The 15,929-nt window shown below is 38.8% G+C and overlaps 1 protein-coding gene across 1 annotated transcript in view; it reads left to right on the top strand.

The window, feature by feature from the left end:
• LOC135226465 (sodium/hydrogen exchanger 8-like) overlaps positions 1-15,929 on the top strand; it is an 84,084-nt gene that overhangs the window by 2,556 nt on the left and 65,599 nt on the right. Inside the window, 8 exon segments of the mRNA XM_064266063.1 lie at positions 190-375; positions 1,087-1,298; positions 3,392-3,522; positions 5,586-5,642; positions 5,645-5,665; positions 12,393-12,451; positions 13,156-13,239; position 14,483. Coding sequence (XP_064122133.1) covers positions 214-375; positions 1,087-1,298; positions 3,392-3,522; positions 5,586-5,642; positions 5,645-5,665; positions 12,393-12,451; positions 13,156-13,239; position 14,483 — 727 coding nt within the window. The 5' untranslated portion in view covers positions 190-213.

The raw sequence follows: 15,929 nt of genomic DNA, 5'->3' as shown, positions 1-15,929 counted from the left end.
GACTATACATTTGCAATTTAGAGGAAAAACTCTTTCAAATGATGATATAGAAAGAAAAACTCAATAATAACACTATGTGATTATGAAGCCCATGTAAAGTTATGGCTTTTTACATTTGTTTTTAAATGTATCGAGTGAACTGGATTAAAATTGGTTTGATAGAATTATAATTGATGCTCTTGTCAACAGGAGGGGAAGTTCCAAGTGTGTCTGATGAAGAATGTCATTAAAATGCAGTGGAGGATAGTCCTTTTGACACTGACTTTTACCTCGGCATTTGGAGACGATGTTAAACCTGGACAAGATAAAACTGCCCAGGCAAATGGACTACTACAGGAAAAGAAAGTTAATGGAACTAATGGCAGTGTCATGAAGGTATTTTTCAAACTTTAGTATTTGTTTTAATACTGTAATTTTTCACAGGTTGCAGATTCCACTGAAGCATATTGTAGAAAATTTAATATACAATACTAAGCATTATAGAGGTGAGGTCCCTTTGACAGCCAATTTTTAAGTGGAAAATACTGTGTTTAAATGGTCATATATGTATACTCATGTAGATTAAATATGTTCAATAGATTTGTGAAACAGTAGAGATAAGGTGTCATTGTTAATGAGAAATGCAGATGATGATACTGATTAGTACAGTGATAATGTTGTTTCATATTTGTCAATTTGGTCATATAAAAAAAACAAGACAAGATAGTCTTTTTATATTGATATTTTTTGTTGTAAACACATTTCATGCTGTTCATTTTGCTTTGATTGGATCAGATCTCAGTTTTTGAGGATGGGTGTATGGGTCATCATTGAACATGGGTTTGAAGTTACTTGAAGGTTTTGTTTTATTTCTCCCAAGACAGAAGAATCTCTTACAGCACAGGAAATAGCAAAGTGCTGGAAATAATGAGTTGCAATACATTATTGATTAACTAATTCCAAACAGATTGATCTAATTAAAGAATATTAATAGTACAAGGCAAGCGTAATCCAACAAGAACAGAATACATAATTAATGTGAACTTAATTGAAAAGAAGTCTTTGCTGTTGAGGAAAGTAATGCTATTCAGTATCATCTTATTTCAGAATGTCATTAGTGATGGCAAGTCTCCAGTTATATTTACGTCTATCTCAACAACAACTTCTACAACAGAAGCTCCTCACCTGAAACTGCATGTTGGAAATGCAACTATTGAAAATGTATGCAACATCTCCTCTGATGAATATACTAAGTTAACAGTGTTTTACCCTCAACATTGTACAAATGAGGGGGAAGCTGAAGGACAAGATGAACCGGGGTAAGTTAAAGATGTGTTAATCGCTAGGTAGTATCCCGTTTATATATTTTATGAGAAGTTTGTATCATTAATCTTGAAAAATTTTCAGTGCTGTAGCATTTTCAGTGTATGTTTTTTGGTAGTCATGTTTTAAGCTGCATACGTAATGGAGTCCATTTGGCTTCACCATTTTGGCAATAGACAGTTTGGCGCTCATTATTTCGTAGTTCAACTGTACATATTCCACATTTCTGTGAGCAAAAGTGATGAATGTCACTCATTGCCTCAGCTCAGTGGTCTCCCAACATAATTGTCTTTTACCTAATTCACTAATGGCTGCAGTTCATCAGGTAAGTGTTCCGATAAAGCATCGATGTAGACATCCATGTGGGAAACTGGTACAAAAGATAAAGCAATGATTATTTTAGCTTCTAAGGCAAAGTTGGGATCATTATTATACGAATGTTGCAGCCTAAGGTGTCTCAGATGCTTATGAATATTAAGTGCAAAATGAAAGAAACAGCTTTCTAGCTCCACTCCAGGGGAACATTCTTCCATTGCAGAAAAAACTGCTCATGCGTAATCACAATAAATGCCTTTTGGCTTCAAGTCTGCAGACAAATCAGTTATCATCTGAAGTATTCTAACGTTTATTGGTCGATGCTTATTAGGTAATAAAGCATACAATATAGGAATAATTCCTCCATGCCCTCTTGCCATAATAACGTAAACCTGAGAAAATAACAGAGGAGACAGCTTAAATGTTCCATCCACTTATGTTCCACAGATCAGATTCATGTAGAATATTTACCCAGGTCTTTCTACCAAAAATTAAAATTCTCTCGTTTTTTTACCACTAGTATCACCAATTTAAAAGTCTTCAGGTTGACTACCATTCGTCACATAAATTTTGTACTCGTCTTTAATTAATAACTCTCTGGAACTAACAGGATTTGGAGGAGCAGAATGTTTTCTGCCATTTCTGGTATGGGCTGTACAAAAATTTCAGTTTTCCAAGATGAAGAGACAGTGATTACAAAATGAGATTAATCTACGGATGGTAGTTAAAGCTTTTCGACTTTTTGTTTTTGTATTTCAGTTTTCCAGTATAAAGAGGTAACAGGTTTGATTATCATAACAAGTGTTAAATCAGAAAATTATTACAAAATGAGATTCTAATCTACGGATGGTTGGTAAAGCTTTGACTGTCAACTTTCAAATTCTAGTGTTATTCTGAATTGGCACCAAAAGAGCTCATCACCAAAAAATGTGCACCAAAACATCTACATATCCCTAAAACTGTCTATTGCCAAAATGGTGGAGCCAAATACCCAGCGTTAGCATAATGAAGGTAGATGGGACCAGTGTGTGTCCATGGAAAATGATGTTACACTTATTCCTCAATACTTTACACTATTACAAACTGTTTATAAACTGAAATTGCTCATTTTCATTGTTAATGACATGTTAATGCATCTTATCACTTAACATAGGAAACCTTTCTATTGGACCATGTGAGCCTCATGTGCAAGGTAGCTTCATTATTTATAGTGGACTGTCAGTAACCACAACTAGAGTATATAGTTAAAGAACATTGGGTTTTGCTAACATTGTGTTAATAGTTATCTTGGTATATGAAGTGTCTCTGTGTTAATAGCTACATTGATATTGGGTCTCATGATGCAACTCTTTATGTACCATAGTATGGAAAGACTTAAATATTACTTTATTCTCTGAAGTATAACGTAGTGAGACAGGACTATGTATATTCTCATTTTTATTTACTACACCAAGTGTCAGTTAAAGATTAGATCTTTTTCGAACCATCTAGTTTTTATAGAAGCCTTCTTTTCAGTTAGTAAGTAACAGAGTTATATCTATTCTTCTTGAATAATTATTGTAATTAACAAGGTTGCATCTACTTTCCCAAGTAATTATTGTGTTTAACAGAACTGCATCAGTTCTTGTTAGTCAAGATCTAGTAGAAATTTTCTTTTTTGGTCTGAAAAAATATATCCAGGTTTTTAAGATTTTATTTTTGGAATTTGAAAAATATGTACTAGTTGCATGTTGCAGTGGTTGGTGATTTTCAAAAGTATACTTATGCACTTCAGGGGTGTTGTTGATGTGGAGTCGTCCAATGAAACAACTGTGTGCCATACAAGTGCAGATTTACCTGCTGTAGGAGCGGCAGAGCAAGAACACTTGTCATCTCTCTCCATATTTCTTATTTTATGTGTTTTAGGTAAGTATTACTCAGATTTCTTTATTTATATGTGCTATATGATAATTCTATTTTATTTAACTAGAGATATTGGTTCTATGTTTCAGGCAAAAGCAAAAGAGAAATTGTTTTCTACAAGAGTACAAATTGTTTCTTTTTTGTATGAGTATTCCCAGTCAGAGCTGAAAACTGTTGAAGCTTGTTAATATTGTGGTTGACTAGTGAGGATTAAGTATTATTTTGGTGAGCCACACAGCTTGTGTTTAGACTAGCATTCTGAGGGCTGAGGTTCACTTTTTTTTCTTGTTCTCGTTCATTACTGAGTTTGTGGAAAAGACTCAGAACCTGTTAAATTCTAATAAGGGATTTGAGCTTCTCCAGATTAGATGCTTTCGTGCATGCAGCAAGAACTGTCTTTCTTTCTGACTGTGATACTATCAGGTGGCCGTGCAGGTTGTCCAGTGAAGAGAACAATTGTCTGATCCAGGCAAGAGCTTTTGGAGTTCCCCAGTCCCTTGTGTTTTGGAGAAATTTAATAATGCAAAGTGTAGTGAGGGTGGGGTCTGGCATCAACAGACCTCCTTTACCTCATTCTACCTGAGAGAATTTGCCCACCAATCTTTGGATGCCATCTTCTTAGAAATTTCTTTATTCCTTTCACTCTCTTTAGAGGCAGCAGGCACGCGGGGCATGTAGTGAAATGAGCCATGATACTGGACAGTTACACTATAGTGTACTGTATCTTAAGAGCTTCAGCTCAAAAGGTGGAACTTCCTCCTTTCCACTTTTTAACAAGAAGTTTTAGAACTGTTATCAGATGGTCAGCTGGACCCTTTATTTTTGAGTTATGCTCATTAGTAGATGATATAGCTGGTTACTGACCTGTACCTCCATCTAATATTGGAAAAAGATATTTAGTTTAGACTTCAAGCAGATATAGAGGTTGTCACTTCCATATCTTTCTTTTTATGTATTCCTCAACAATTGCCATTCATAGAATATTCGTGAAGTGGACTTCAGGCAGAAGTTGGCAGTTGGATTTGGACATTTCTTTCCTTCTCTATCTGGGTACCAGTAATATGTCCAGTAGTTGTTAATGGGCAGATTATTAGCTAACTACCTTGAACCTTGAATGCTCTTCTAGTACTTCATAAACCTTTGGAAGTCATCCAGCCTGGTTGTTGCACACTCCACAGAGATGGCTCTTGGTTTGTGTCACTTAATACCAGTGCAGGTAATGAAGATCAAGAATAACTATTCAGGCACACATCTAATGGGGATATATGAAACTATTCATTATGGATTACAGATAACTTTTACCAGCTTGGTAATAGTCTCGTTTGATTGTTGCATAGCTAAAGCCTGATGAAGAACTCTGTCAGCTATTTTTTCTTTCATAATTGTTTATAGCATTGTAATATGTATGATTTCAAGTTTTGTGTATATAGGTCTCTTCTTAATGATTGCTTCTAAACGTTTCAGTGGGTACATACAGTATATTGCTGTTTCTCAGACAATTCAGGAGTAAGTGTTTGACGAACCAGAAGGGGACTTATTTTACTAGTGTAGGTTGCACCTATTGCTAACCATCATTACACTTGCTTAAGCAGCTGTCCAGCTCTCATATTTTGTCCTTTGGCTTTTGCTAGGATATAAATAATAAAAAACAGACATGTTCAGATAATTCCTTACTTTTAACAGAGTTACTTTTCAGGTGACCAGGAACTGTGATAATACAGTGAATGTACTATAAGAGCTAAAACAGTACATTGTATTACACACTTCACTGTATTATTAATTGTATATTGCATTGTATTTTTTTTAGATGCTTATCCATCATCATGGTACTGTGTGTCTTTTGAATTTTATATGATTTATGCAGTATTTATAACATGGTTTCAAATTATTTACAGATTTCCTTGAAACTTTTGATCACAATTGCTAAAAAGCTCAAACTAATTACTTTTTAAGTTTGGAAGTTTGTCTCGGTAGAATTCAGGTTTTCAGTGTTAGAGATACAAATCACTACACATATTAAGGTCATATTGTAATAGTAGTTTGAATTGATCTCTTTTTTTTTTCAGCATTATGTGTGATCCTGATCTTCTTTCTTCTGAAAACAAAGTTGAATTATCTTCCAGAAGTGTTGCTTGTGTTATTGTGGGTAGGTGAACTTTTGATTGTGTATTTATGTAATTTCTTGGTATGCAGTCACATTTCAGGATCATTATTGTCACAATACTATTGAATTCATTACCTTTTGCAATTAAATTTAGACATTTTTTCTGAATATTTTGCATTCAGCACTTTCAAAACTTGTTTTACCAGGGTAATATTTAATGTTGTACTTCAGCCTACTGTTTTCAGGTTTGATACTCAGTATTTTATACATTCAACTTACCCGTCAGATATATACATAGCTATTACTCCGTCGTCCCCGACAGAAATTCGAATTTCGCGGCACACGCGGTAGGTAGGTCAGGTGATCTACCCCCGCCGCTGGGTGGCCGGGAATAGGAACCATCTACCGTTTTCTAATTCATATTTTTTCTGTCGCTTGGAGTGTAAACAACGTTTGCAGTTCTCTGATGGATTTTCATGTTTTATCGCCATCGATCGTCTGGGCTAACTTTTACAGGGAAGTAATGGATCTTTGGTTCGGCATACGCTTTTGTTAACTTTTTGATAATATTAACTTCGAAAATTTCGAAGATTAGTGACGTGTAACTACCGAAGTTTTCGGTAGACACTCATGCACTTTAACGAAAGTGAATTACTTATACTTTCATGAAAAGGGAATTACTTATATTTATTCATTAATACAAATAAGTGTTAGTTTGATTGAGAATGTATTTCTTTCTTCCTAGTTGGGGAAGTCAGAAAAGTAACAATCCTTTAGAAGCTTTATTAGCTCTTGTGTTAACGAGCAATTATAGTAGTAACAGTACTAGTAGTTGTTGCATCCTCATCACCTTCTTACTCTGCAGAATCTACAATATCATATTTGCAAATTGTAGACTTTGGATATAGTTCAAATGCGAACTCTTAGAACGTAAGAAGTGAATATAGTGTTCCCCATTACAATGGAGGGTGCGTCTGATTGGCTCTGTCTCGCTCTCAGGTCTAGACCTCTTCCAAGCTCACAAGCCCAGAGGAGAAGGAATGTCGAAAACCGTAAGGAGGTTTCAGAGAATCCCCACCGGTCAGGCGTCCCCTCGGCAGGTTCTGTAGAGCGTCCCAGACTGCCAGGGATAGCCATTGGAAAGGCATCCTAAAACAGTGTTTCTCCCTTTTTATGCCTACTGTTCCATGATGGATAGGAGAACTTCGAAGGTATGAAATTGTTATTTCAACATAAGATTCCCCATCGGTGCATTTTTAGATATAGATCTATTCTGATTAGAACGATTTAGATTATTTGTCAATCGAATGAATTATATGGATCTCGTTGAGTGATAAAGCATATATGTATGACTTTTAAGCTTCTAGCTCCTACCATGCTTAGGACAAATCGCCTTAGGCTACGGTATGGCAAGGCATACTCACATACCGAAATTTATGCTATAATGGTCAAGTGAAATCCTTACAAAATTTCCTAAATTAATACGGTTTACCTTAATGTAACAGTATTATAGAGTATTCTATTACGCTAGAGTATGAGTTATATGATGCTTTCGTGTCTTCGAGAAGTGATCGGAGAAGCATATCTTTATTGGTGAATTGAGAGTAGGATAGAAACATTTTTCTTCGTGTTAGAAGAGGTTTCCATGAATTACCAGTACCCTTCTAGGACTTTCCTAGGAAGAAATTGTTTAAAAGGATTGTTTAGACGACACCTATTTAGTTTCTAGACTGTCGAAGTCTCGTTCGCTTAATTATGCTTATATAAAACTTCCTGAAGCTTGATAAAAATTTTATAAGATTCCTTTATTAAATGGAGTAACTGGCAATCTGGAAAGGGAAGGCCAGTCGGCTTTCGCTTTGAATTGAGAGAGAGACCAGCGGCAGTACCATGTTGTTCTCAGTCGTGAGCGGTCGGTTACAGCTCTCTCTCCTGCGGAATGGGATAACTAACCGTATCTCTTCCCTACAATCGTGGTCTTAGCCTCGGATTGAGGGAATACCTAAGCTGTCATAAATAAATATTGTCTGCCTTTTGTTAGGAAGCTTTCAATAAGAAAGATATTACAACCTTTCAATGCTGTTTACCGTAGATAACATGATTAAAGGATTCTAATGCAGCAGAACATTATATTATTTAATGCACTCATACTTACGAAAGCATGTCTTATTAGAGTACATACTTAGTGAGAAGAGAGATGTAATAGAGATTCACTTCAAGACTACGCTATGGTTAAGTCTTTCGAGAAACGACACAACCGTATTTAGAATCGGATATGCGCAGAAGTTGTATGAGTCGAATGGGAAACATTCTTTTAGTGGGAAATGGTTTCCCTGAATGGATTATACTACATATATAATAGTTTTTCATAATAAGAACGGAATTAACATATGAAAGGATGTCGGGTACCATAAAGACACAGATGTTCTGGCACATAACATAAAGATAATTAGTAGGAGGCGCCAGCCAAAATATTTCTTGTTCAGGAAAAAAGAGGGGGGGGCATACGGAAGAATTAACCGAGGAAAGAATAATTCCCCTTCCGATATACTCGAATTAGAGGAAAATTGAGAAGAAAAATCCAACTATGGAAGTACTGTAAAATTATAGGATTCTTACAGCACCTCTTCTTATTTTGATATCGAGATTTCCTGACCACGGTTGCAAGTAATGGGCCAGAAGCGTGACGCCTCCCAGGAGCGAGGCGCCAGGCAAGCGCGAGGACGCTGCGAGACGCGAGACGCCAGCCAAAAGCGTGACGCCTCCCAGGAGCGAGGCGCCAGGCAAGCGCGAGGACGCTGCGAGGCGCGAGATGCCAGCCAGAAGCGTGACGCCTCCCAGGAGCGAGGCACCAGGCAAGCGCGAGGACGCTGCGAGGCGCGAGACACCAGCCAGAAGCGCGACGACCTCCAGGAGCGCAGCCAAAGACAGGAAAGGCGCGCGAGGACGCTGCGAGGCGCGAGGACGCCAGCCAGAAGCGTGACGCCTCCCACCGGAGCGAGGCGCCAACCAGGCGCAAGACATCAGGATCTCCAATTTCTCAGTATTTGGAGATAGACTTTCCAAGAGTTTCCTCTTTGAGAACTGACCACAAGATCAGTTTTTCCTGACAGGGACACAAGTTATCGCACAGGCGGCCGTGGCCCTTGTCAGGTAGTTGTGTAAAGGAAATTGCGGAAGTTCTCTAAACAAGAACAGACTTCTCATGTCAGGTGATATAGTGGTTGCGTGAGCGACTTCTTTCCTGGCAAGAGGAGGGGTTGTTTTGGGAGAAACTTTCTTTGCCAGATCAACCCTCTACTGACAATTATTCTAGATATCGCACAGCGAATGTAGTATGTGTCAGGATAAGTGGGTTCTTCTGCTTTATAGACCTTTACATGGTGAAGAGAACCGATATCTTTAGAAGTCTCTCGCTTTCCTCAACCTTATGAGACAAGTGATAGAAAATATATCGGACTCATAAGTTAATCTGGGTGCAGGTTTTGGTTTTAGAAAGACCTTGGCAACCCCTTTTTTATTGCACGTTTTTGGCTAGTCCCTTGAACAATGCAGCTCCTCTTTCTCCTCTTTCATTGTTATTAACAGGATGTTATATTATCCTACTCCTATGTAAACATATAACAAGGGAGACCTTGTAATGTTTGGTACTGGAAAAGACTCGTAAGAGCTCTCAGTATTGGGTGAGAGGCTTTTTCAAGTATTTGAACCGTACATTACGGCCTGATGTCCTAGGATAGGAATCTTGAATGATTCTCCTCGATCCTGGATCATTTATTAGGAGAATAGGATAATAATAATTTGTTGTTTTGCTGAATAACGATGATAGAATTTTCCATTCTCTCGTTGCCCAGGCACAAGGACGGGAAGAATGAATATAAGAGAGAGGTAGCAATCTACGCCATCTTTATTTTATAGAAAGGGGAATAAAATTTAGTCTTTTTCCCCTAAAATATAAACTCTTTACAGAATGTAAGACAAAGGGCGTCAAAGAAAGAGAGGATAATACGTTATGCCTCATTTTAGACTTAGAGAGGTTGGATTCACAGAGGTCACGTTCTTCTCACAGCAAGTTTTGGAAGTCTTTTCCAAGACAGTCTGAATATTCTTTCAGCATCTATTTTAAATGGACCTTAACAACCTCTCCACTCTGAGTCTGTCTGCGTGCAGACTGACCAGAAGTGGACATGAATGAGAGGATGTTTCAAGGTAAATGACAGTAGTCATGAATAAGATATATATGATTACTGCAGGTCGTGCTAGAGGGAATGAGAAAACTGTCCTCTTCCGATACCTCTGTGAACCACATAGCGGTTTTTTCTTCCCTTTCAGAGGGAAGAATCACCTTTGTATATTTCTGCTATCAAAGAACGCAGTAAAAGGCTATACTCTGGCTCTATAAAGGGAATTGGAAGGATAGCAGAGCATTAAGATCTTCGGGATCTTTTACAATACCTCTATACGACAGGACTAGGAGATCTTATAATTACAATGGGATCCTATTTGGGCCTCAGATTCCGTGTTCTGACATGATGGAACTGCTCCTCATCAATGTTTCTCTTGGTACTAAACGACCAAAAGGACGAGTGAAATTTTGGGCTTGGAATCTGGAATCAAATTCTAGAAAGACTAGGCAATGGGTTCCTACCAGCATGGTATGTTTGGCAAAAGAACTAAAACCTTTTATTCCTGGATCAACGCTTTCAGATAAAGGATTCGTTGTCCAGGCAATGTATTTACGTTCTCATCTACAAAAGAAGATAAGGTTTAAACGTTTGCTGACAGAGTCTTTGGAATACGATGAGGGCTTAAAAAACCACTTCCCAGAAGGTTCGAAGAGATATTTAAAGAGCTAGAAATCAGGAATCCTCCCAATTTCAGCTCAGAATCTCCTTAGACTTCCAGGCTCTTTCCCTGCCTTCGTGCAAGGATAGGGAAGATTTTGCAACAAGAGAACTCATCAACATGTAGGAAGAGTGCTCGTTAGCAACGGAAGTATCAAGTATGATCCTCCTCTGAGGAAGACTGGTCTCTCGACTATTAGATTTCCTATAGTCTACTGGATGTAGCTGACTAAAATTACCTCCCCTTGTTACGGAGGCCATAAGCTCAAAGTGAAAGAATTTCTTCCACCCTTTTCCATTCTCCTGATAAACGATTGTGGATGTTCAGACTTTCGGACAATGTAGCGCCAATCAGGCGCCAAATGCCAAACAGGCGTAAAGACGCCAGAGCAAGACAGTCCAAATAAACACTGTCATTGTCTGATGAGGAGAAGGAGTAGGCCTCCAATCTGGCGCAGATGCGCTAGAGGCGAGTAAATCAGGCAATAAAGTGTCAAAGGTGGACATCGCCAGTTTTCATCGAGACTCTTAACAAGCTCGAATCTCCAGCAAGTGGGGAGAAGTCAGCCAGGCGCGAGGAGCCAGCCAGACGCGAGGCGCCAGGCAAGCGAAGCGCCAGCCAGGCGCGAGGCGACAGCCAGACGCGAGTGAGGCGCCAGCCAGGCGCGAGACGCCAGGCAGGCGCGAGACGCCAGGCAGGCGCGAGGCGCCAGACTGGCGCGAGGCACCAGAAGCGCCAGCCAGGCGCAAGCCAGGCTCTGGGCTTCATCCAGAAGAGATCTATTTCAAAGAAAGCCCTGGTCTTCTTTGGAACAGTGGAATCTCTAAAGCACTTCTTGAGTAACTTGATGATTCCTTCAAACTGCTAAGAATTAAAAGCGCTTGAAGTGCAGGCTTTTAACAATTCTTGCTTCTTTCCATAACAATATGTCGTGAGAGACATATTAGCTGTAATAACGGGAGATGCAAACTCGTGTTGACTTCTCTTTGCACGAAGGAGATCAAGTGGGCCCATGAGAGATCCTTCTCTCTTTGTTATACGTGTCCACGGATGCGTTGCTGGGATAGGGAGACGACACTGATCCTTAACTAGTGAATTATTTTTATTTTTTTTTTTTTTTAAAATATTTTCTGGGGTTATTTGAATTGAGTTTGTTGGGGTTAGCTCTTTTCAAATTAAGCACAAACCCTCGTGTTTAGGATCAGGTGATCGGGATCGGTGTTGTCCTCCTTAAATTATGCCAATAGGCATTGGTGTATTGTCATGTAAGTGGATAAGACCCCATTGACAAATGACCACTAGATTCTGTCAAGTAAGTGGATAAGACCCCATTGACAGATCTACAAGAACTCTTAGCCATAGGTCACATCCTCGCTGAGGCTCTTGAGACGAAGCAGACTACTAGCAATAGCTAGGAAGTCGACCCTTCGTCTAAACACATAGGAACCAAGGTTTTATTTATTTATTACCTACAACGTATGTTGTTTACCTGTATATTCAGTAATAGCTGTCTTTTACCCTCCACCAATGGTGTGAATCAGCTATGTATATATCTGACGGGTAAGTTGAATGTATAAAAATGATATTGTTATGATACAATAAAGTTTATACATACTTACCTGGCAGATATATACAATTAAATGGCCCACCCAGCCTCCCCTCAGGAGACAGCTGGAAGAAAAAATATGAATTAGAAAACGGGTATGGTTCCTATTCCCGCCACCCAGCGGCGGGGGGTAGATCACCTGACCTACCTGCCGCGTGTGCCGCGAAATTCGAATTTCTGTCGGGGACGACAGAGTAATAGCTATGTATATATCTGCCAGGTAAGTATGTGTAAAACTTTATTGTATCATAACAATATCATTTTGTATTTCCAATCGGTAATTATTTTGTTTAATACTTTGATTAAATTTTATCTTAGGTGGTGTGATTGGCTTGGTGCTGAAAATCATGTATAGTCGGCACATTGCAAACTGGCAGGTAACTTTGTGTGCATACTGTATTTCTTATTTTTGAGTGTTGATAAGTAATAGTACTTAGCTAGTAGCCTGGTCATCAGTATTAAATGCTTTAAATGTTATCGCTTTGTTGTTGGTTGTAGGAAAAAGCATATGATTTTTGTTTGAATTTTATACTGGATTTTGCCATGATTATTTTAAGTTCAGTTAAACAAAATTTATGGAAATAGATATACGATAATTATTGGTTTTGTTATTACACCTGGTTTGCATGGCTTTCTCAGTTTTGTAAATCCTCAGAATTGATGATTTTGACTGAATTACAGCATTACTGTTCAAAGTAATGCAAGTAAGATTTTATACCCTTGCTTAGTACTGTATATATGTATTTAGAATCATGTAAGTTTAATGCTTGTAGGGGTTAATTGACTACTATATTCGTCTCTTATAAAAAGCTGTTGTTTCATTGTGAGTTGGTTATCTTTGCTGTGACAGTTTCCATAAATCATTTTGTCATGTGCATCTTGTTTTGTATCTGCAAGTGTTTTATAGAAAATGTTTTTGGATTACACACATATTTGAGAGTGACAGTGTATAAAGACCATTTTTGAACTGTCAAAAATTGAGGATTTTTATTGCAAAGGGTTGTCTAAGGCAACAGTTTGTTTGCTGCAACACACAATTAGTATTTTGAAACTGACTTTATTCTACTTCATTTTTTTACAGAAAGAAGAGGCATTTTCTCCCACTGTTTTTTTCTTGGTTATCTTACCTCCAATTATTTTTGAATCGGGCTACAATCTCCATAAGGTATGGATTTTTGTTGCTTTTTGGACATACAGTAAATAAAAAAATAAAATATTGTACTGTAACCTGAAACGTAATTATTCAGTGTCAATCTTTCATTTGCCTTTAATTTAGCAAAAAGTTCAATATGTTTTATTGTATGCACTATTTCACTTTTACCTTGTGTTATTTTTTCTTTTTATTTCCACATTTGTTGCAAAATTGTTACACATAAGAGCAAAGAATGGTCTCGAACTCATCTATTGCTATTGTTCAATCATCATTTATGAAAAATGAACAAGGTGGTTTACTTGATGGTAACAGATTTTAAATCTTCATTAATAAAAATGAGTGGAATTGTGCAGGTGACAACAGGTTCTCAATTTTTATTGGTAAAATATAAAAATGATTTAGATGGTGATGGATTTTCATTCTTCATTTTTGAAAATTAGCAAAACTGTTTAGAGAGGGACAGATTTGCAACTTTCATTAATGCTCACCAAAAAATAAATCATCCAAATGTGCTCACCCTTTCTTTAGATATTTTGTTTTTGTACATGGAACTTACCCAGCAGATATATACTTAGCTATAGACTCCTCGTCGTCCCCGACAGAAATTCGAATTTCGCGGCACACGCTGCAGGAGTAGCGTCAGGTGATCTACCGCCCCTGCCGCTGGGGTGGCAGGAATAGGAACGATACCGTTCTAGAACCAGATTTTCTCTGTCGCGGTAGTGTCAACATACGTTGTTGCTACCTCCTGACTTGATTTTCGTTTTTCATCGCCATCGACCTTCTGGGCTGTCTTTTGCAGGGAAGTACTGGGTCTTTGGTTTGGCATACGCTTTTATTAACTTTTTAATGAATTTGGCTTCGAAATTTCGAAGAATATATTACGTGAAACTACCGAATTTTTCGGTAGACACTCATATATTTTGCAATAAGGGAAATATTGATATTTTTTTTTCTTTCACCAATACGTGTATAAGTGTTAGAACTTAATGAAGGAAATATAAGATCTAACTTCCTACTTTAGGAAGTCAGAAAGCATATAACTAGATACGCTTCCTTTAGAAGCTTTAACAGCTCTCGTACTAACGAGCAGTTAGAGTATTGACAATTCTAGTAGTTGTTGCATCCTCATCACCTTCTTACTCCACTGAATCTTACAAATTCATATGTGCAAATTTGAAGATAAATGGATGGAGCTCAAAAGGCGAGCTCTAAAAAGGTAAGAAGTGAATGTAGTGTTCCCAGTGCAGTGGAGGGTGCGTCTGATCGGCTCCGTAGCGCTTCCAGGCCTAGACCTCTTCCAAACTCCCAGACCCAGTGGAGGAGGAAAGTCGACAGCCGCAGGAAGGTTAGGGAGAACCCCCACCGGTCAGGCGTCCCCTCGGCAGGTTCTGTAGAACGTCCCAGACTGCCAAGGATAGCCATTGATAAGGCATCCTTAAAAAATGCGTCTCTTCATCTTACATCCGAAAGACGAAGAATGTATGTTTGGAGTTTCTCGTTCGATGATCTAGCGCGTTCTCTGAAAACTAAGAGAACACTGAGCAAGAGCCAGGCGCAGGAAGCCGCGTTCCAGCAAGCTAGCGTGAGCTACGTTCCAATAGCCAGCAGCGAGGCGCGTTCCAGCTAACAGACTAGCGCGAGCCGCGTTCCTACAACCAAACGCGAGCCGCGTTCTAGAAAATTTTTCTTGGCGCAAGGCGCCTTCAAAGCGCCAGCCTGGCGCAAATTGCGCCAGGAAAACAGACGGCTAGAGCAAGGAGCCTTATAGTAGAGTGGCAATCAGAACAATCCTTCCATTGAACGTTTCCGGGCAAGAGGCTCTTTCTAAAAGGGGTCTAGTAGGCGCTCGGAACTATCAGGGCGCACGGGACCTTCCACGCAAGCGGAACGTTCCAGGAGCGAGTCTCCTTTCTAGCGTGCGGAACATTCCAGGCGCGCGGAACATTCCAGGCGCTAGGTGCAAGGAGCCAGGCGCCAGAATATTCCTAATCTTTTTATGAGAGAGAGGTCAGTCGCGAGGCTCCTCTTTGAGTTTTCAACTTGAGCAACTTTCCCCTGGCAAAGGTGCAAGAGGTCGCACAGGCGGTCGTCGCTTTTGCCAGAAGGGGATTTTGATACTAAGAGAAGCCATTTTTTCATTATTCAGAGGACTCTCTCCTTCATTCATGCTCTTCCCTCGTTATGGAAGAGGCAAGAACTTTGGGAGTTTTCTTATAAGAATCTCATCGACGTTTGGGTATGATGGCGGATAGGAAATATCTACTTCCTTCCGTAAACCTACAGATGAACAGGAATTCTGTCTCTTCCACGATTTATGAGGAAATCACGAAGATTTAAAGAGTTCCTGGATTAACTCCCTTCCTTAAGGAGATATATATACTCTTTCTATCGTTCTATTAACGAAAAGAACGAAGATAGTAAAAATTTTTTCCTTTCTCTCCTCTATCTGCCTCGGAAGGAAAGAAGGTAGTAGATTATCTGCTGTATGAGAATACGATACGGCAAATCATAAGCACATACCGTAGTTACTTCTTTGCTGAGCAACTCAATTACCAGTATCCTTCCAGAATTTCCTAGGAAGGACTACGCTTAAAGGGATTGTTAAGACAACACCTACTTAGCTTCTAGATTTATCGAAGTCTTGTTTCGCTTAGATACGCATTATAAGAACTTCCTGAAGTTCGATAATAATTTTATAA

Source organism: Macrobrachium nipponense, chromosome 14, assembly GCF_015104395.2.
Source record: "Macrobrachium nipponense isolate FS-2020 chromosome 14, ASM1510439v2, whole genome shotgun sequence".
In the NCBI taxonomy this organism is placed as follows: domain Eukaryota; kingdom Metazoa; phylum Arthropoda; class Malacostraca; order Decapoda; family Palaemonidae; genus Macrobrachium; species Macrobrachium nipponense.
The sequence above is the reverse complement of the archived record's forward strand: the minus strand, read 5'-3'. Positions and strand labels throughout refer to the sequence as shown.